Source organism: Salvelinus alpinus, chromosome 9 (assembly GCF_045679555.1).
Source record: "Salvelinus alpinus chromosome 9, SLU_Salpinus.1, whole genome shotgun sequence".
NCBI classification, from domain to species: Eukaryota; Metazoa; Chordata; class Actinopteri; order Salmoniformes; family Salmonidae; genus Salvelinus; species Salvelinus alpinus.
This window is the reverse complement of record NC_092094.1, coordinates 84,736,914-84,758,468: the sequence shown is the minus strand read 5'-3', so window position 1 is coordinate 84,758,468 and position 21,555 is coordinate 84,736,914. Positions and strand designations below refer to the sequence as shown.

The 21,555-nt window shown below is 44.9% G+C and overlaps 1 protein-coding gene across 3 annotated transcripts in view; it reads right to left on the bottom strand.

Moving 5' to 3' along the window:
* Positions 1-21,555, bottom strand: part of LOC139530832 (echinoderm microtubule-associated protein-like 5) — a 57,250-nt gene that overhangs the window by 21,934 nt on the left and 13,761 nt on the right. For all 3 annotated transcript variants that reach the window (XR_011666128.1, XR_011666129.1, XM_071327567.1), the window contains exons 2-11: positions 14,433-14,592; positions 11,521-11,619; positions 11,016-11,084; positions 4,245-4,430; positions 3,237-3,372; positions 2,389-2,590; positions 1,765-1,902; positions 1,293-1,549; positions 444-656; positions 181-348 (exon numbers count right to left, since the gene is read on the bottom strand). Coding sequence is in view for 1 of the 3 variants with exons in the window: in XM_071327567.1 (XP_071183668.1) it covers positions 181-348; positions 444-656; positions 1,293-1,549; positions 1,765-1,902; positions 2,389-2,590; positions 3,237-3,372; positions 4,245-4,430; positions 11,016-11,084; positions 11,521-11,619; positions 14,433-14,592 (1,628 nt within the window). In the remaining 2 variants the exon portion in view is untranslated. The remainder of the gene's footprint in view (positions 1-180; positions 349-443; positions 657-1,292; positions 1,550-1,764; positions 1,903-2,388; positions 2,591-3,236; positions 3,373-4,244; positions 4,431-11,015; positions 11,085-11,520; positions 11,620-14,432; positions 14,593-21,555) is intronic.

Sequence of the window (21,555 nt, the reverse complement as noted above, 5' to 3'; positions counted from 1 at the left end):
AAGGTTGTAGGAGCTGTACACAAACACAAAAGTGCTCTTCTATGAGCTGATGTAGAAAGCTTTTAGCTGGGATAAGGAACATCATTCAAGGGGAAGGGTCACACACTTCTCTGCACTTCAGAGTCATATTCACATTGAGCAGGAGTGATGTTATGGAATAGAAACGGGACAGCGATGTACCTTGAGGTGCTATGTGAAGAGTTTCTTTCGACTTTCTGTCTGTGACAAACTTCCACTGGAAAACTGAGTGGTCAGCACCACCAATGGTTATCACCCACTGGTAGTCATGTGACCACCTGGCATTGGTTATATGGGCAGAGTGACCTAAATACTTTTTAAACTTTGCACCTGGGATAGAGAGAAGAGTAGTTCTAGGTTAATTTGTGAATGCATGAACTGACAACATCACATCAATGAATAGAGAAACCAATGGAAATCCTTACCTTTTCTTACACACGGGTACCGTAATAGCTTCACTAATCCATAATCATCTGCTGTTACTAAAACTTGATTATTAAAGTTGGCGTCAACAGAGTTGATGTCATTGATCTCGGAGTATTTGGGCCATATTCCGTTGACCTCGGGGCCCAACACACACGTCCACGAGGACCACTGCACCAGCTTCAGCTCTTCCCTGTTGGTGACCTCTTTACCACCTGTGTAGAAAGACAGTATTATCTCCATCACGTGCAACTAAAGCATCAAATGAGCAGCACATTAGTCATCATGACAATGTTGTCTCATGGCCATATGTAGGACTGACACAATTACCGTATAATTGTGTGACCGTCAATTATGGACAATGACCAAACTAAAAAGAATAAACATCATAATCGTCTTAATACATTCATGTTAGAAGGGGGAGGGGATTCAAATGTATTTTCAAGTAGATATACAGTAGTTTACACAATAGCAGCTTAACATTTTTACATGAAGTTGGTAAAGTTGTTAATCATTTTACAACAGGACGGCACAGTCGGGAGGAGAAGCTACATTTCCAAAAGTTCCAAGCAGTCAAAACCATTTGTTTTTGAGCCAGGGGTGTCACCAAGGCTGTGTTATATGTAGCAGCTAATTTTCAAAGATGGTCATTTGAATGACAACTAATCGTTACAACCCTAGCCCTACAACAAGGCATACATGACACATATAGCTGTAAAATATCATTAATGACAGTGTAGAAATGACAAAAGAAATCCTGTCTTAGCCGGTGCCGTTTCCTTCCCATAGAGAATAAGGCTCTTCACAGTGTCCTTTATCTACATGCCGAGACGTCTAATCGTCAGACTTACTTGGCATCCTGTAGAAGAGCCTCTTTCCGTTGCCGTCATTGGTCTGCAGATACTTGCTGTCTGTGGACCAGTCCATGTGTGTGATGAAGCTAGTGGAGCCGATGCACTCTCCCACCTTCTTATACCTCTGCACCACGCCGTAGATGTCCACAGAGTTATCATTGGAGCCCACGGCAAGGTGAGCTCCATCGGGAGAGTACTTCAGCTCATGGATGGCCTCCTTCCTGTCTTTGATGTGGACCACCTCTGTCATGTCTCTGTGGAGAGGGAGGACGTTACTGGAAAGGTCATTCACTATATTCTTTAAATAAGAAACAACCATTCTCTAATCAAATTGAGTATCCAAGCATCCACTAACTTGTCATATTGTTCATCAGTAATGAAATTGCAAAAAAAGGAAGTTAACATGAAGTTCATATCAAGCTAATCAGAAAGAATCAGATGTGCCCTCTGACCTCTGCCCTGTACTCACCTGACCCGTAGGACGGTGAAGGAGCCGTCCTTCATGCCCAGCGCCAGGTGAATGCCGTCCGTGCTCACAGCTGCACAGCGGATAGGTTCCTCCATATTACAGCGAGCTATCAGCGCATGATCTATAAGGCTCCATATTCTACAGAGACAGAGGGAGAGACAGAGAAAGATACAGAGGGAGAGACAGAGGGAGAGGGAGAGAGAGAGACAGAGGGAGAGACAGAGAAAGAGACAGAGGGAGAGACAGAGAAAGAGACAGAGGGAGAGACAGAGAGAGAGACAGAGGGAGAGACAGAGGGAGAGACAGAGGGAGAGACAGAGGGAGAGACAGAGGGAGAGGGAGAGACCGAGGGAGAGGGAGAGACAGAGACAGAGGGAGAGACAGAGACAGAAGGAGAGACAGAGACAGAGGGAGAGACAGAAGAAGAGACAGCTTTGTAAGTACTCATGTGGGTCCAATTCCTTAATGAACCATATAAGTACCTGAATATGTGTACCTGTATGTATACATTGCTTTGGACACACCAGATCATTGAGGGTAACTGCATTTGTGGGAGGGATACTGTCGTTCTAATGAGCATAAACTAATCCTAGGGGTTGACAGTGGCTGTGCTTGGTCACCCACCTGACTGAACGGTCATCGCTGCCGGTCATGGCCAGGGGCTTGGTGGGGTGCACTGCCAGCGCCCACAGCTCCCCCTCACAGTGACCCTGCATGATGAGGAAGGGCTTGGTGCGATCGTGGACCACCACCTCAAAGATCTCACTGTCCTGGGTGCCCACCAAGATGTGATCTCCCCGCCAACACACGCTGCGCACTGACAACCCTGCCAACACACACATGCATGCACAAACAGTTAATAAATAAAAACATTCAGACAGACACCTACACACAGAGTGGCTGTTAGAAACAGAACAAGACAGAAGGAATACAAGAGGACTACACAATCTATTAGTTGTTATGGAGACAGTGTAGTTGGCTGTCTCTGGGGTAAGAAGGAATTGAGGTAGCTATATACAGTATATTCATACATTGTATACATATTCATATACTGTACATACATAAATATGTATACAAATAATACAATAACACTTTGGGCTGAATAACAAACAAGGGGAATGGAACAATACAATACAGGGACGTCTATGCACATAAGGACAGAGGTAGTACTCTGATTGTCCAGTGCACTGCTCACTGTTACCCACCTCCGCTATTTTCACCTCTAGCTACTGTTAGGCCCAAGACCACAAATCAAACGAAAGAAAGAAGAAAGGAAACAACTATTAGTCCCTAGAATACATCCTCTAGATGTAATAGAAAGGGCTCTAGAGGTATACAAAAGGCCTGTACTATCAAACAGCATGAGAAGAACACACTGGTTCATTTAACGACTCAGTGCACATTGGCATCCTGTGGACTGACTCTGTGTGGGGGTAGAGAAGAGGAGAGTAGATGAGGGAGTTGCATGTCACCTTTATATCCCTGGTCTGTTTCCCTGAGATCGATAACAGTAATTGGTTTGAAGTTGAGATCCCATAGCCGGACGCAGCCGTCCCGGCCCCCCGTGGCAAAGCCCTCTTCACAGGCATTCATGCTGAAAATCCCGGACTGGAAGAAAAGACAGTCTGTCAGTGGGGATGCGCACCATAAATGAACAAGACAGACCAGCGGTACAGCAGCTAGCAACAGCCCTGCTGCAGCAGACACGTCTAACAAGGCTTTAACAATTAGAAACTAGCTGCTGCGGGAAGTGATAACACAACGGTGCGTTACATAAAGCGCTTGAACCATTGTTTTTTCCCTAATTTATTGGCAGGCTCCGGGGGCCACCTGCTGTGCAACGCAGTGACTGAAGTAGACTGTTTGGAGTGTAGAGGACAGACATGGACCAACGTAGAGTGCCCTCCCCCACCCCTCCAGCCCTGCATCCAGCTGTTGAACTCACAGATATAATTGAATCCCTAGAAGTAAACGGCTGATTCTTTTCACTGAGGAAAATAAGAGAGAGCCAAAGAGGCTACATGACATGGTGTCACCCTGCTAAACCGGTCCTCTTGTATGCTGGCATCAGGCTAAATAAACCAAGCTCTATGGACGGAGGAGTTGATCAGTCGCAGGTGGGTGAGTTGGACATGGATGATGACCTGTTTAATCATCCACTGGTCAGCACTAAGGTGGGTGTAGGCAGGCAGGCAGGCAGGCAGGCAGGCAGGCAGGCAGGCAGGCAGGCAATGCGATTGAGTGAGTTGTGGGTCTGAATGTGAAAGCAGGCCTGTGGCAGACATGTGGGGGCTGTAGCAGAATGCAAGCCTGAGCTGCATAGCATGACATCTCTTAATTTGAGAAGAGTCTGCTGCTTAGCATTCCCCAAACTACACCCCACTACTGACAGGGGTGACACATAAACAAGAAACACCACCAGGAAGTGAGGCAGAACTAAAGCTGATTTGAAGTTAGAACCAACAACCACACACACTTACTCCATGGGCTCCTTGGACTGTCCGGATCAGGTTGATGCCCTTCCAGACGTAGATGTCACCGTTCAAGGCACCTGAATATGTGACCTCATCTCTGGCACAGGCCAGGCAGAGGATGGTTTGGAGATCTCCCGTTTTGCCAAAAACTCCTCGCTTAGGGGTCAGGGCGTTGCCACATAAGCTCCAAAACTGAACCCAGAAACAAACAGGGGAGACAGGAGAGAAGACTGAGTTTAACGGGGTGGTTAATAAATAAATCAACCAACTAATCCTACCCTGAGTCATATATTAATAATATCATACCAAAACGTTATCTAGCATGGAAACAAGGCTGTGGCCTTTTAACTTGTGTTTATTTGTACAGTGAACATTATTTTTATTTTGTAAAGTAAAGTACAAGGTCTGTACAAAATGACAAAGACAAACACTGGGATCACATTGCGCACGTAACTGCATGTAACATCTCAATTTGCATGCACACACACCCAGACACACACAAACACACACACACAGATCCATCTCCATACACAAACTAAAATCTAACCTTACACACAAAGGCTCAAATCTAAATCCCTCACCAAGTCCACAGTCGTGAACCCACGCTGGAGGTCAGAGCTGTAATCAGCTGATCGGCATGCAGACACACCCTGCCTCAGGGCAGGTATCACCATCACACACAGTCTCCACCACCACCGGTCACTATCAATCCCAGACCCCCCATAATTCATGAACAAGGTCATTGGGATGCACGGGCACATTCCAGACCGCGGACAAATTCCATAAAGCGGAGAGCCGCTTTGTCTGCATGACGAGGAGATCAAAGGAAAGAGTTGAGTGTGTGTTGTGTTTCCTATGCCCAGACACTGGCACCGTGACACGTGTCAGAGCACACAGAGGGATGCACTCGTCAAAGGGAGCAGCTGGAACATGACAGCCTTTTTCATTTCCTGCCTTAGGAGGATGTCTCTCATGTCAATATTTATCCCCCTAGCTTTAGCTAGAGCTTGGATCTCTGTTCAATTGTAAAATGCCTACAGGTGTAATCATGATGCATTATACATACAGGCTTTAAGTAAACCAACTTCCAAACAACCTTTGAGTTTGATGTAGATAGTAGCAATATCCCAACACTGAGGGTACTAAGTGCAGTATAGTGTGTCCTACGTATCAGACGAGAAGAGAGCTGTATGTCTGTAGAGCTAAGATAGGACCCAGGGATGAGCTCTGGTACCAGCCCAGCCGGTGAGAGCATCACTAACACTGTGCTGTTGAGGGAGAGAGGGCCAGTGTGTTAACAGGAGGGATTGATTATCACAGGCCAGCATCATCAGCTCCACTACACAGCCCTAGTGTCCCAGACTGCTGAAAGTCTGAGGTCCTGGGACACCACAGGGGAGGATGTTCTTAATCCTGTTGGGTAGGTAAAGCCAGAAAGTAGTTTCCAGGAAAAGAGAGTGGGTGCTTGGCGCGAGGGCAGGTCGTGTTGAGTTGTGTGGTCGTAATGGTGACGCTCAGTGGAGCTCGGCAGGGCTTTGTGTCCCAGCCTCAGCCTGTTGTGGAGGCAGGCAGTGGGAATGGAGGCAGCGCGAGTGGGTGCCTGGCTGGCCCTGCCTGCCTGGGTCTGATAAGACAGGGACACGCAGGCTACGGCTAATCCCCTCACTGCTCTAAATTACTGCTGAGAGGAGACGAGAGGCTGGAGGGTTTATAATGAGACCAAAGGGAGAGAGAGAGAGAGCGAGAGAGACTGAGCTAGTGAGAGAGAGTGTGAGTGAGAGAGAGCCGCAGTGACAGCGGAGTGGAACACTTCAATTCTGCTAAAGAATAACAAGTAAAACCACTCTCTTTAAAAGCAGAGATAGCAGCAAGACCAGACGATCCTCCCCAGCCAAGACTTAGGCTGGCCACAGTGAGTCATAAAGAAGATGAAGGGAAAAGAGAGGAGGAGGATGCTCTAGCTAACAGTGCCCATCCCAGGATCTGCAGAATGTCAGTAATCAGTAACATGGCCACGTGCACAACAGAACCTTCCTGCACCAATCCTCCAGGGAAAACCTTTGTAATCAAAGTTGAGAGGGTGTAATTCATCAGCCAGGCACCAACCCCCCCCCCCCCCCTGTGGGTGGTTATGAGCTTGCCGCTCATAACCACCACAGTGACTCTCAATGTCATGGCATTGACGGCTTGACTGAGCATTATAGAACTGATTGACTGACTGGCTTATTATCCATTTTACAGCAATGACTGACTGACTCAGTGTAATGATACTTGCTGACTGAGTTGTGTCAGGGCAGTGGTGTAAAGTACTTAAGTAAAAATACTTTAAAGTACTACTTAAGTAGTTTTGGGGGGGTATCTGTACTTTACTATTCTATTTTTGACTACTTTTACTTTACTACATTCCTTAAGAAAACATTGTACTTTTTAACTCCATACATTTTCCGGACACCCAAAAGTTCTAGTTACATTTTGAATGCTTAGCAGGAAAGGAAAATAGTCCAATTCACGCAATTATCAACCGAACATCCCTGGTCATCCCTACTGCCTCTTTTCTGGCGGACTCACTAAACACACATGCTTTGTTTGGCTTTCTGTAAATAAAAAAAAACTAGAAAATGGTGCCATCTGGTTAGCTTAATATAAAAAATATATAAATTATTTATACTTTTACTTTTGATACTTAAGTATATTTTAAACCAAATACTTTCAGACTTTTACTCAAGTAGAATTTTACTGGGTGACTTTTACTTGAGTCATTTTCTATTAAGGTATCTTTACTTTTACTCAATTATGACAGTTGGTTACTTTTTCCACCACTGTGTCAGGGTCCTGCCGGAGGAGGCTTTGAAATCATCCCATCCTTCTGCTTAACATCCCTCTTCCCATGACTGCCTCTCTTGTCTGCCTGTCTATATCATTAACATTTCAAGTTCTCCTTCAATCAATCAATCAAATGTATTTATAAAGTCCTTTTTACATCATCCGATGTCAAAGTGCTATACAGAAACCCCGCCTAAACAATGCAGATGTAGAAGCACGGTGGCTAGGAAAAACTCCCTAGAAAGGCCGGAACCTAGGAAGAAACCTAGAGAGGAACCAGACTCTGAGGGGTGGCAAGTCCTCTTCTGGCTGTACCGGGTGGAGATTATAACAGTACATGGCCAAGATGTTCAAATATTCATAGATGACCAGCAAGGTCAAATAATAATAATCACAGTGGTTGTAGAGGGTGCAACGGGTCAGCTCCTTAACAGCTCAGCACAGAATGTGTGTGTTAGTGTGCTTGTGTGTATAGGAATGTGTGTATGTGCACATTGGATGCCACCCTCATGAAGGGAAAACAGAGTGCAAATGGTGAAAGACACGGCAGGATTTCCTTAAATCAACAGTAAACATGTCGTCACCCACAAATGTCAAAATCAGGCCAGTGGTGTCTGTAATATTGCGTGTGACTAGCATACGTACAGTTGATTACCACAGCACCCCCCTTTGGCCAATCAGTGTAATTTTGTCTCTATGACAAGATGCATCATTCACCCAAATTTTGTTTTAAAAAATCAGTCCAGCGGTGTCTGAGATATTGTGTTGGTTAGCTAGATTAATTTCCCTGAACATGTGTACCAAATTTCATCACTCTGAGTCAAACAGATCAAGAGATATAAACATGTGTCCGTTATAGCACCACCGTGTTGTCAATATGAATGTTGTTGCATATGCTGAGTCTAGACAGTGTTTGCAACATGTGTACACATTTATGTTACAATACAAATATCCTTGACTGATTTATATGCATTTATGTGCCAGACCACACCCACATGAATGTTAATTGGTCAATAGCGTTTTAGGTACCTGTCTGAAAAATATTGCCTTGAGAGGCCTTTGTCCAGATGCCACATATCAAGATTTGTGCCAGAAAAATTCACAAAATTCTAAATAGCAGAAAGTCAATCATGGTGGACCTTATGGAAATGTGTTCTTTGTGAGGAGAGGGACCTATGTACCAAATTACTTTAGGTCAAATGGGGTGAGGAGCGTGATCTTTCAAGATATTTTAAATATATTGTTATAGCGCCACCTTCTGGCCAATCAGTATAATTGTGTAAATGCCGGATCTCTACAGCAAGACGCATCATTCACCCAAGTTTTGTCAAAATTGGGCCAGTGCTGTCTGTGACTAACGTACGAATGTACTAATGTACCAACGGACGGAGACAGATCCACAGTCCCCTCCCAGACTTCATCGTGGGGGACAACTAATCATCTAACAGCCAGACGTGTGCATGTCTGCAAGTCCCAGGCACAGGGCTGCTAAGCAAATGTCACAGTCAAAGCCAAATCAAATGACCTTTTGATCGCAAAAGGATTTTAGCTAATGGTGGATCCTCTTGCTTCCCTCTTGTCTTTTGTGTTGAAGTGGGGGCAGCAGACAGTCCCAGAGACTGTGTTTTTCTGGGACTATAGTGAGGGGATTATTGGGGCTAAATCTGCTGGATGCATTGAGTGCTATAATCGCTGAGTGAGCACAGGGCTGGGGAGCAGATGTCACATGGTCCGCAGGGTAAAGGCTCGGGAATTATGTGGGACGATTGCTGGATTGCCTTGGCATCATGAGATAGGGAGAGAAAGACAAAGAGAGAGATAGACATGGACAGGGAAAGAGAGTGAGAGGGGGAAGGGAGAGAAAGAGCGCGCGAGAGAGAGAGGAGGGGATTGGTTTGCTGCACTGGGGTCCGTGCGTGGGGTTGTGGGAGAGTAGAGGTATTCTCGTGAGGGATGGGGGTGGGGGAGACACCAGGCAGGGCAAAGAGGATGGAGAGTCATCATTGAGATCCATGTCTCATAAGAAATACTAAACATATGTCAAGGAGGATAGCACCTCCATATTACAGATAAGGTAGATCAATTCCTATCCCAATGATGAACACACAATCACACACAGAAGCACACTGAACTAAATTAAAAATATTTTATGAACGCAGAAGTTCCCTGTGATATGATACCTATCTCAAGACAACAATTTGGTCTAAATTTCATTTGGGGAGTAGTGTTTAATGACCATTCAAGGGGAACACCGTGAATCTAATACAAGGTGTTTGCAGAGATATGAGTGCTTCACTGAAGGCGGTAGTTTGTATAGAGAAATGTGAAGCTGAATGTGGAGAACTGAAAGGGAAACATGTCCATACAGCTGAGTATCATAGCCACTGCTGAATTCTCCTTTAAAAATAAGAAATTGTTCCTCCTCTGCAGTCCACATTAATAGAGATGAACTTGAAAAGAGAGAATTCTATGAGTCACTGCCTGTCCTACTTACGTTATGGATTAATAGTCATAAACTCCAGAATAAAAGTAATTTGCATATATCACTTAGGGCTTTGATATGATCATGATACAGCAAAGAAGATAGAGAGAAAAGGAGAGCATTACCGTTAAATTCTTTGCGGAACTTTTTGAAAATCAGACTGGTTATGTACAACATACAAGACCAAAAGTATGTGGACACCTGCTCGTCGAAAACATCTCATTCCAAAATCATGGACATTAATATGGAGTTGGTCCCCCCTTTGCTGCTATAACAGCCTCCACTCTTCTGGGAAGGCTTTCCACTAGATGTTGGAACATTGGTGCGGGGACTTGCTTCCATTCAGACACAAGAGCATTAGTGAGGTCAAGAACTGATGTTGGGCGATTAGGCCTGGCTCAGTGTCGGCGTTCCAATTCATCCCAAAGGTGTTCGATGGGGTGGAGGTCAAGGCTCTGTGCAGGCCAGTCAAGTTCTTCCACACCAATCTCGACAAACCATTTCTGTATGGACCTCGCTTTGTGCAGGGAGGCATTGTCATGCTGAAACAGGAAAGGGCCTTCCCCAAACTGTTGCCACAAAGAAGGAAGCATAGAATCGTCTAGAATGTCATTGTATGCTATAGTGTTAAAATTTCCTTTCAATGAAACTAAGGGGTCTAGCCCGAACCATGAAAAACAGCCCCAGACCATTATTCCTCATCCACCAAACATTACAGTTGGCACTACGCATTGGGGAAGGTAGCGTTCTCCTGGCATCCGCCAAACCCAGATTTGTCCGTCAGACTGCCAGATGGTGAAGCGTGATTTATCACTCGAAAGAACGTGTTTCCACTGCTTCAGAGTCCAATGGCGGCGAGCTTTACCTCTCCAGCCGACGCTTGGCATTGTGCATGGTGATCTTAGGCTTGTGTGCGGCTGCTCGTCCATGGAAACCCATTTCATGAATCTCCCGACAAACAGTTCTTGTGCTGAAGATGCTTCCAGAGGCAGTTTGGAACTCGGTAGTGAGTGTTGCAAACGAGGACAGACGATTTTTACCCTACACGCTTTAGCACTCCCGTTCTGTGAGCTTGTGTGGCCTACTACGTTTCCACTTCACAATAACAGCACTTACAGTTGACCAGGGCAGCTCTAACAGGGCAGAAATTTGATGAACTAACTTGTTGGAAAGGTGGCATCCTATGACAGTACCACGTTGAAAGTTACTGAGCTCTTCATTAAGGCCATTCTACAGCCAATGTTTGTCTATGGAGATTGCGTGGTGGTGTGCTCGATTTTATACACCTGTCAGCAACGGGTGTGGCTGAAATAGCCGAATCCGCTCATTTGAAGGGGTGTCCACATACTTTCCTATATATAGTGTATCTGTGTGTGCTAAATATCCAACCAATTCTAGATCCAAACACACCTTGACAGCTGAGGGCCTTGAGTAAGCCAGTTTGTAAGGTATGAACTTGATTTAAACAGTACCTTGATATGTTTGACACCACAGCTAACAAGCTTGCTTGGCTGGTACAAGTCCCATGATATGTCAAATATCTGTGGGAAAGATCACATGGTAAGTTTAACTATGTACAATTAAATGCATAACATACCGTGCAACAAATTAGTTTACAACACTTTTGATGTCATCTTCAATTAACGTCATTGTACAAGGCTTCACACAAAAACTTAAGGTGTGGCAGTGTGTGTATGTCTTTGTCTGTGTGAGTCGTTGTGTGTATGTTGGTTGAGTAAAAAAATAACACAGCAGCATACATATCTTTTAAAAATTCTACTCCATTAGCTTAGCGTCTCTTCAGACAGAGTCTGGAATGCTAACGGTCAATCAGGCCTAACTTGTTCATGTGCGACTCCTTTGGGCTGCCACTCCTTCCTGCTCCATCCTGGCTGCATTTCTAACTACAGTAATTGAGGAGATCGATCCGGGCTTGGTGCCTGAGACAGAGAGGGGAGGATGGTGTTGTATAGTTACCCTGTCAGTGTGGCCAGGAGCTGCTGCCAGCACCTTGCCCCTCCTCCAGTCCCACACACAGATCGTGTTTTTGGAGTCCAGACCCACTGAGACCAAACACTGCAAAGGAAACAGCATTTTATGAAACAGAATGACTACAATAAAATAAAAGATAACATTGGCTGCATATAGTAAAAACACCAGTTTTCATGCCTCTGGCTCTGGCTGGGAGCCCATATGTATGAGTCTGCTGGAAGGGGCTCCTATAGCCTAGTGAGTAGGCAACACCCAGCTCTACTCTGCTGCACGTTGCTCTGTGTGGTGGTGAGAGGCCACTTCCATCTGCCATTGAATCAATGTCTGGGCATGGAGAGAATCCATGGGAGGGGAGGAGAACTACTTTAACTGTGTTTGAGAAGAATGAAGGGTAAAGCTCCACCCCATGATGAATCATTGTGAAACTGGGGGTATTCATTCAGCAAAGAATGCAGAGATTATCTGGATCGAAAAGTCTACATGAAGAAATGTACTGAAATGATTCAGAAGGTTTACGCATGTGGATATAGGGCTCTAACTTCTGCCATTGAGGGGATTCGATTAAGCTGGGTCGGGTTGCACCGAGCTATGACCCGCCACGGGACCGGGCGAAGCCGGTGAGGGAGGTGCGCCCTGCTCAAATCTAACCGTAATCTGCGGCGCTCTGTAATATTGTCAACAAGGCAGGAAGATGCATCATTCAGAAACATACAACATCTCTTTTCCATAAAATACCCTCTGGGGAAAGGGTTCTACATGGGACCCAATAGGGTTCTACCGGGAACCAAAAAGTGTTCTTCAAAGGGTTCTTCCATGTGGACAGCTGAAGAACCCTTTTAGGTTCTACATAGCACCTTTTTTTCTAAGACTGTAGTTTTCATTGGGAACGTTGCTATTATTATCTGGGTGAATTATTTTCTGCACATACTGGTGCTAGTCTGGTTGCAAGTCTTCGAAGCTAACATTTCACTCCTTTTATGGCACATGGTATATGACACAGAGTACAAGGAGTGGCATAAAAATACTGGCAAACAGACTACACTGGTGCAACCAAATCAAAATTCCAGGACGCACAGCAAAGATATTTAGTGGCATATGTGACCAACTGGTTGCAATTAAGAGCCCTATGTGGATATTAAGGCTACTATACAGAGTTAGAGCAATATTGTTTAGCCAATAAATATGTCACATTTTTGGGATAAAACATGAATCAATTAGACATGGTTGCTTTATTTATTTTTCTGGAAGGGGCAACATAACACAGAATTCATCCACACAATGTTGACTTGAACATAGACATGACCAGATCAGTAGACGACAGAAAGAGATCAGGAACACAGAAGCATTCAGAGCCAGAGCCTGTAATGGTTTTACAACTGTCACATCCTATCTCAATCCCTAGATGACTCTATCCAACCAGGAAAATGTATGAGGTCATTTCCATGGTCTAGCTCTGTAAACAGCGGCGGTAGAACCACTCTGAGGGGCCCTATGGGAAACTCAGAGATAAAAACCGAGTGCTTGAGCCATGACATATAGATTTTTGAAATATGAGTACTCCAGCAAACACTAGACAACAAAACGACTGTACATAAACCCTGACTGTCCATAAACCCTAAGTATTACTCTGTGGAGAGTTGGCAAAGAAGCTAACATTTCAGTGGAAGGGTACACATGAAACTGTTATAATGCCTAATGCATATTTACAGTATAATGGTAATAAAGAGGAAACAATTACAGTTACATAAGTAACCTTTATTAAAATGCAATGGGGACTTAGACTTTAACACTAAGTAAATGGACATGAACCGTAATAAACGTGATATTTAATAATTTGGTGCTTATATTTGTCCTATTTCACACATTAATACGCATGTGAGAATTGGAAATGTGTTTTTTTCATTTCCCACTCTCCCTGAGACACCCTCGGAGAGTTGGGTTAAGCATTTAGGGTTAAGTGCCCTGCTCAAGGGCACATCGACATATGTTTCACCTTGTCAGCTCGGTGATTCAAACTAGCGACCTTTCGGTTACTGGCCTAATGCTCTAACCGCTAGCCTACCTGCCACCCCTTTAGTGTCATATTACAATATGTAGGTGTTGTGAAGGTCTTCAACTGTCTCAGAACACTCCCCAAAAGACCTTTAGTCATTTATAAATTGGGGAACATGTGCATGAAGCTCTGCACTATTATAGCAAGAGTTTGCACAAAGAAAACAACCCCATACGTAACTACTGTAGTACAGGACTACCCCAGTCGTCAAAGCTCAGGGCCCTATACTGTTTGGTTGGCTCACCGTAACTTCACAACATCCTGTCAAACTCTGAGTCAGTGGATGAAATAGATTTCCAGCTGACTCTTAAAGTTAAACCTCTCTCTTACACTCTCCCTCTCTCTCGGTATAGCTGTCCTGCTAATACCGCTGGAGTAATCCCAGATGTGTCATTAAGAAACACAAGCCAGTAGGCGTGCCGAGTGGGAGCGCTACTGCCACCCCACAGCAGAGGAGGAGACAACAGTCATGTAGCTGTTATATTCATCTCTTACTGAACTATTCATGTTCATCTACAACTGTCTGGAGGGTTTTCACTATATCTGTCACTTGATGTAGTACAATAAAATGGAAAGTAATTTGTACAACAGGAGGGATCGTTGGGATGTGGAAGGTTTACAGTGACTACTGCAGCTCAATATTGGATCCTACATTCTCTTTGAAAAATCCACATTTTACATAGAATTCACTCTGTCAATACTGATTCATGAGTAGCCATATGTGTCACTGTTTTTGTATGAGCACACGGCATGGTTACGCATATATGCGGAAGACACATTTCGGTTGAATGCATTCAGCTGTGCAACTGACTTGGTACCCCCCTTCCCTTTCCCAGAACTGTACCTGTCCATCGAGGTCGAAGGCCAGGCAGGCGATGCCGTGTGTGTGTGTGTCCTTGAGGATGGACACGGTCTGTACGGTGTAGGAATCCCACACACAGATGTAAGGCTCCTTGCCCACCTGTCCCGTAGCTACCAGCACACGCTCCGGATGCAGAGCTAAACTGTAAGGAGAGAGAGAGAGAGATACAGTCAGAGAAAGAGAAAAGCAGAGTGACAGAGAGGGGGGAAGAGAAAGAGAGAACTCAGAGAACCCAGCTGCACCCTCTAAAAAGAGACCAGTGAGATGATTCACAGTCTATAGGCCTAATGATCAGTGATTATCCCCCTCAGATAGCCTGGGTAAAAAAAGAATGAAAAAAAGACAGAGCAGAGGAAGGCCTTGCATTATCAGAGAGTGGAAGCTATTAGCCCGAGTTGCCACGTTGGATCTGTGATAGGCCAAGGCAGGAACATGGTGAATCAGAATGGCAGCTTTACCCCTCCTTTCGATATTATACACTCACACAGGGCACGGCAGGAAATAGCCTACCCACTGCCCTAATTCAGGATTTCTCATCCTCTAAGCTCTGCCCTTTGCCCCCTTTACCTTTACAACATCATCTAGGGCTCCCAAGCACAGATACTGTAGGCATCAGAAGCAGCCACTCTTTGCTCCCCCCTGCTCTCCCCCTCTTCCACCGGGGCACGCTCTACATCTGAGCAACAGCCCGCAGTCTGATGCATGTAGCATCCCCCTTCCAGCAGCTGCCAGTCACGTTCCAGGCACGTCTGAATGATTCACAGGGCAATTCTTTCCCTTGCGTTGACCTGTTATATATTTCATGCTGTGACGAAGCTCCCACCATTATAAATCAGGGCACCTGTTTGCCAACTGCACTCCACAACTTCTAATCCTGTATCTGTGTATTCAGAGAGCAGGCCAGAGATCAACCGCATCAGCATGCTGGGGGGTTTCTCTGGGAAACCAGCCTTCCCGGGGTCAGGAGTTTTTCATATTTTATTGTGACACTCAATTTGCATTTGAAATGCGCTTCAGAACTATTCTGCTCGCTCTGTCACAGCTCCGGAAATTGCTTTTTAGCCTGTTGGTGTAATTCCTCTATTCAGCCGTGGTGCTTTGTTAGCGATACAGATGTAGGATCTTAATCTGATCACTCTTTTGTTGCTGAGAATTTTCCTGCACCGCAGGAAATACAGATGAGCTTTGTGATTGACATAAATTCACTGAAAACCCCCACTAACACACGGTGATATTGACAGTATTGCACTTTGGGTCATGGTAGTAGGTGTCAGGCGCACCAGTTTGAGTGTGTCAAGAACTGCAATGCTGGTGGGTTTTTCACACTCAACTGTTTCCCGTGTGTATCAAGAATGGTCCACCATCCAAAGGACATCCAGCCAACTTGACACAACTGTGGGAAGTTTTATTGGAGTCAATATGGCCCAGCATCCCTGTTGAACACTTTCGACACCTTGTCGAGTCAATGCCCCGACGAATTGAGGCTGTTCTGAGGGGAAAAGGGTTGTAAACGCAGTATTAGGAAGGTGTTCCTAATGTTTTGTACACTCAGTGTAGGTCAAATTAAGATCATACATCTGTAAGTCTGAGATGGGCTAATAGGCTTGAGGAACAGGGCAGGGGCTATCACACCACATCTCCACGTCTCCTTCACTCACTCACTCATGAGAGAGGTTTACTCTTTATCTCACCCCTCGCCCTCCCTGTCATCTCCCCTCCCCCCACGAACTTCTCATCACCTCGTGTATGAATTACATAATCATATCAAAGCAGCTAAAAATAGTAGTCAGAGGAAGAGAATATGATTGGTGCTCTTTGGGATAGAGGAGATGAAAATGCTTTTCAAACTGTGTAATAGTCATCAGGTCAAGAGCACACTGATACCAATACCATACATTCAGCAGCTTTATTCAGTACACAGATGAAACAACGAGAAGGACATCGGATCAATGAACCTTTGTACGAACATTGCACTTTGCATTGCTGAGTACAAACTCTGTGCAGGTCAGAAACAAACAAAAACCATTTGACTGACTCAGAATAAACTCAACATTTCCTACAGAGAGGTTGCATTACTCTAGCCAAATAGCACTCTGAATTTCACTGTCTTTCTACACAACAGACTTAGAGAACGCCAGCTGCAGGGACAGGGGACTTTCCTTTCTAAATCCGAGGGTAGAGAAACATCCTTATGAAGGAAATTCCAAGCGGAGGTCTGTGTTCTCCTCAGAGCAGCTGGAGTGTGTGGAGAGATGGGGGACCCGTCTACTTTTTCATTAACAGTGACAGTGAGGGTTGAGACAAGGGCATTAACCTCTCCTCCTCCCAACTCAAGCCTGTGAAGGCAGGGCTAAGCTGGGGCACACCACATCAATCAAGACTCAGCTCCTAGGGCCGCTGTACTAGTTTATAAAGATAGTACATCTCTTGACTCGTAGAGTCAGTTTTTTTCCTTACTCGATGTCCAGTCAAACCTCTCTTGGAGTTTTCCTTTTCCTGTACTGACATAATGTGACAAACAACTACACACAGTAAAATAGCAACACTCCTCCCAGTCCTTCCGTCACAATAACGTCACTGCTTCTATTACATTTATATCAGCTAATGAGATTGGGAAATCTCTGGGCTGGGGGGGTGCTGCAGTGCTGCAGTGCTCTGGTTTGATAAACGGCTGTTTGTTGTGGCTGGCTTCCACCTGCCAAGAGGACTCGGAGTCCTGGCAGGCAGGCAGGCAGGCGTGTTGGGCTGGATAACTCTGCAGTCATGGAGGGTGGTGCTGGATACCACTGCTATACAGATGTAGGATCTTCATTTTGTTGCTCAGAATTTTACTGCTAAGCAAGAAATGCAAAAGTGTAGTGTATTTAGGTTTTAAAAAGGCTTCTAAAGTTTGTAATTTCCACTTCAGACTTGATTTCCCCCCCCCCAAAAAAGAAAAAAACTAAACCCCTACAAGAATTTTCATTAATTATAATCCACATTTCATGTTGATCAAATTAAGATCCTACATTCTGTACTGTTGGGAAGAGGAAGTGAATAGGGAATGTTCAGATGAAGCAATGTAAAGCCCAGGGACAGGGACAGTGGATCAGGGACTTGGCATGGATTATGGCCCATCATCATGGTGACAGAGCCATGGCAGGAGAAACGTCATTCAGGGCCAGCCATGGAACCATTTAACTAAAGTGTTCGATCAATGGAGTCATTAGGAAAAAGGGTTTCACTGAAGCACGGTGTGCGTGCTTGCATGCGTGTGTGTTTATTTAGTTTCACAGTAAGTCTGCTAATTGTATAAATCTTAATTGATTCCTCTCAAACAAGAATTGTTGCAACTCAATTATATTGACATGGCTAATAAAGGAACAAATTATGCTCTCAAAATCGGCAACTACATCAGCCTATCTTTCTTGAATCCAAGTCCCTACATTTGAAATGACTTCACTCAACAACAAAAAAATCAAATACGAACATATTTGTCTCTTGATTGATAGAGTAGAAAATGCATGTTAAAGGTCTATTAAAGGGAGATATGATGTTTCACAGCCAAACACACGCACATATACTCACACACACACACACCAGTTGTCACAACATGGCTAGCTTCCAAGTCAGTTTTGATCCACACTAATGTAGCAGTCACCTTGTCTGCTCTTGTTCAGGATTATAAGGAAGTATAAGATTAGCACATTTTAAAAAGTATTTATCTTCCTTGGCTTTTAGAAAGCTTGTTTAATCTGTCCGCCAATATTACACCATGGCTGTGTTTACACAGGCAGCCCAATTCTAATATTTGTTCCCCTAATTGGTCTTTTGACCAATCAGATCAGCTCTGAAAAAGATCTGATGTGAAAAGATCTGATGTGATTGGTCAAAAGACCAATTAGTAGAAAAAATATCAGATTTTGGCTGCCTGTGTAAACACAGCCAATGTACTGCACCTGTCTGTCTGTGGCGAGGCAGCTCCAAACTATAAATAGAAAAGTCAAAAAATTGAGTTTTTCCTATTAATTGAGATCACCGTTTGTTATGCTATTATCTGGAACTAAGACAACACCTCAAAATGCAGTTAATCTGGATCCTTCTTTAATAAACCAACAACACGTTTTCTTCTTTTTCTATTTCTAAAGCTTGGTGTAGTTTGGTGAAGATGCTTAATAAACAGTCCAGCATTCTGGAGGATCCTAATTGGACTAGACAGATATGATCTTTAGAGTGCACAACAGCATTATCCCACCAACCGGTCAATTCTCTTGTGCAGTCATGCATCAGTCGGATACTATAATGATCAGGATTTAATTGTGTGTGTGTGTGCGCGTGCGTGCATGTAGGGTAAGGGGGGTCAGGATGTGCTTGAAGAGGGATAGCAGTATGGGGGGTTGAAAATATTTGAGCTTTGTAGCAGCACTAACCAAGATAAGCAGCTTTGGATAATGAATGAATGGATGACTGTAGTACTAGTGTACTCATTGGGATTTTGAACAGGAGTGCGCCAACCAGGATGCAGAAATGAATAGCCAAGCTGATGAGTGTGTGCTGGAAAACCATGAGCAAAAGGCTTGTCCCCATCTATTAGCATCACAGTAACAAGCTAAACCGCATGCATGACTTCACACTGACAACATGCATGTTCATGCCGTGCTTGACCGAGCATAGGTTCAACACATATGTTACACACACACTATGCCCTGCGAACAAAAGGTATCAATAAGACGTCCCCGGAACGTCAGGAGATTGTGTCATGGTCCCCTGTTTGCTTGGATGTGTTGTTTATACACGAACACTTAAACAACACAATGTAACTCCAAGTCAATCACACTTCTGTGAAATCAAACTGTCCACTTAGGAAGCAACACTGATTGACAATAAATTTCACATGCTGTTGTGCAAATGGAATAGACAAAAGGTGGAAATTATAGGCAATTAGCAAGACACCCCCAATAAAGGAGTGATTCTGCAGGTGGTGACCACAGACCACTTCTCAGTTCCTATGCTTCCTGGCTGATGTTTTGGTCACTTTGAATGCTGGCGGTGCTTTCACTCTAGTGGTAGCATGAGACGGAGTCTACAACCCACACAAGTGGCTCAGGTAGTGCAGCTCATCCAGGATGGCACATTAATGCGAGCTGTGGCAAAAAGGTTTGCTGTGTCTGTCAGCGTAGTGTCCAGAGCATGGAGGCGCTACCAGGAGACAGGCCAGTACATCAGGAGACGTGGAGGAGGCCGTAGGAGGGCAACAACCCAGCAGCAGGACCGCTACCTCCGCCTTTGTGCAAGGGGGAGCACTGCCAGAGCCCTGCAAAATGACCTCCAGCAGGCCACAAATGTGCATGTGTCTGCTCAAACGGTCAGAAACAGACTCCATGAGGGTGGTATGAGGGCCCGACGTCCACAGGTGGGGGTTGTGCTTACAGCCCAACACCGTGCAGGACGTTTGGCATTTGCCAGAGAACACCAAGATTGTCAAATTCGCCACTGGCGCCCTGTGCTCTTCACAGATGAAAGCAGGTTCACACTGAGCACATGAGCACATGTGACAGACGTGACAGAGTCTGGAGACGCCGTGGAGAACGTTATGCTGCCTGCAACATCCTCCAGCATGACCGGTTTGGCGGTGGGTCAGTCATGGTGTGGGGTGGCATTTCTTTGTGGGGCCGCACAGCCCTCCATGTGCTCGCCAGAGGTAGACTGACTGCCATTAGGTACCGAGATGAGATCCTCAGACCCCTTGTGAGACCATATGCTGACACATGCACATTTGTGGCCTGCTGGAGGTCATTTTGCAGGGCTCTGGCAGTGCTCCTCCTTGCACAAAGGCGGAGGTAGCGGTCCTGCTGCTGGGTTGTTGCCCTCCTACGGCCTCCTCCACGTCTCCTGATGTACTGGCCTGTCTCCTGGTAGCGCCTCCATGCTCTGGACACTACGCTGACAGACACAGCAAACCTTCTTGCCACAGCTCGCATTGATGTGCCATCCTGGATGAGTTTCACTACCTGAGCCACTTGTGTGGGTTGTAGACTCCGTCTCATGCTACCACTAGAGTGAAAGCACCGCCAGCATTCAAAGTGACCAAAACATCAGCCAGGAAGCATAGGAACTGAGAAGTGGTCTGTGGTCACCACCTGCAGAATCACTCCTTTATTGGGGGTGTCTTGCTAATTGCCTATAATTTCCACCTTTTGTCTATTCCATTTGCACAACAGCATGTGAAATTTATTGTCAATCAGTGTTGCTTCCTAAGTGGACAGTTTGATTTCACAGAAGTGTGATTGACTTGGAGTTACATTGTGTTGTTTAAGTGTTCCCTTTATTTTTTTGAGCAGTGTATATATATATAGCACACCCACCCTAATAAAGGATGACACATTTCATTTCTACTGCACAACTACATCTCTATAACCTAGATACAACACAGTGCACATTCATTACCAATGAAGACTTGGGACCTCATCTTAAAAGAGCACAGCAAGCAAATGTGTCAGAGTGCATGAAAACGAGTGTGGCTGGATCAACTGTCACTGTGTGTGCATACTTAAAATCTGCATCTCATCATATCAATAACAAGGACAACCCATCTGAAGTCAGAGAGAAGTGTCAGACATTCCTGCTTTCAAGCTAACGCTTGCGTCAAAAGAGGGAACAGCCTCACGCAAAGTCCTGCTAATAAGATGAGGGATTCCAGAAGAGCTGAAATAGATCGTAGAGTTGATGAAACAGAGAAATGAGGCAAAGGGGGAGTGAGTAGGTTGCTTAGGTTGCTTAGAAAGGCTATAAATACTACACATCCTCAGACAGACGCAAGCAGTCCTGCTGCACCCTCTCATTGATACTATTAGAATAAAGAACATCACGAATCAACACAGATTTGGTGTTACATGAGAAACTAGTGAATCCAAGTGCACGTGGTTTACATACGGACATGGCCACACAGAGCACAGAGAGTAGGGATGCATAGGAAGGTAGACAGAAAGAGAGAGGAAGAATTACAGCAAGACAGACAGAAAGAAAACAAGTAACAGTGGTTCATTTTTTTAAAAACTTCATTTAAGCTGGGGGTCATGCTAATGTAATAGGGTAATATTCAACAAATATTCATGTTATATACAGT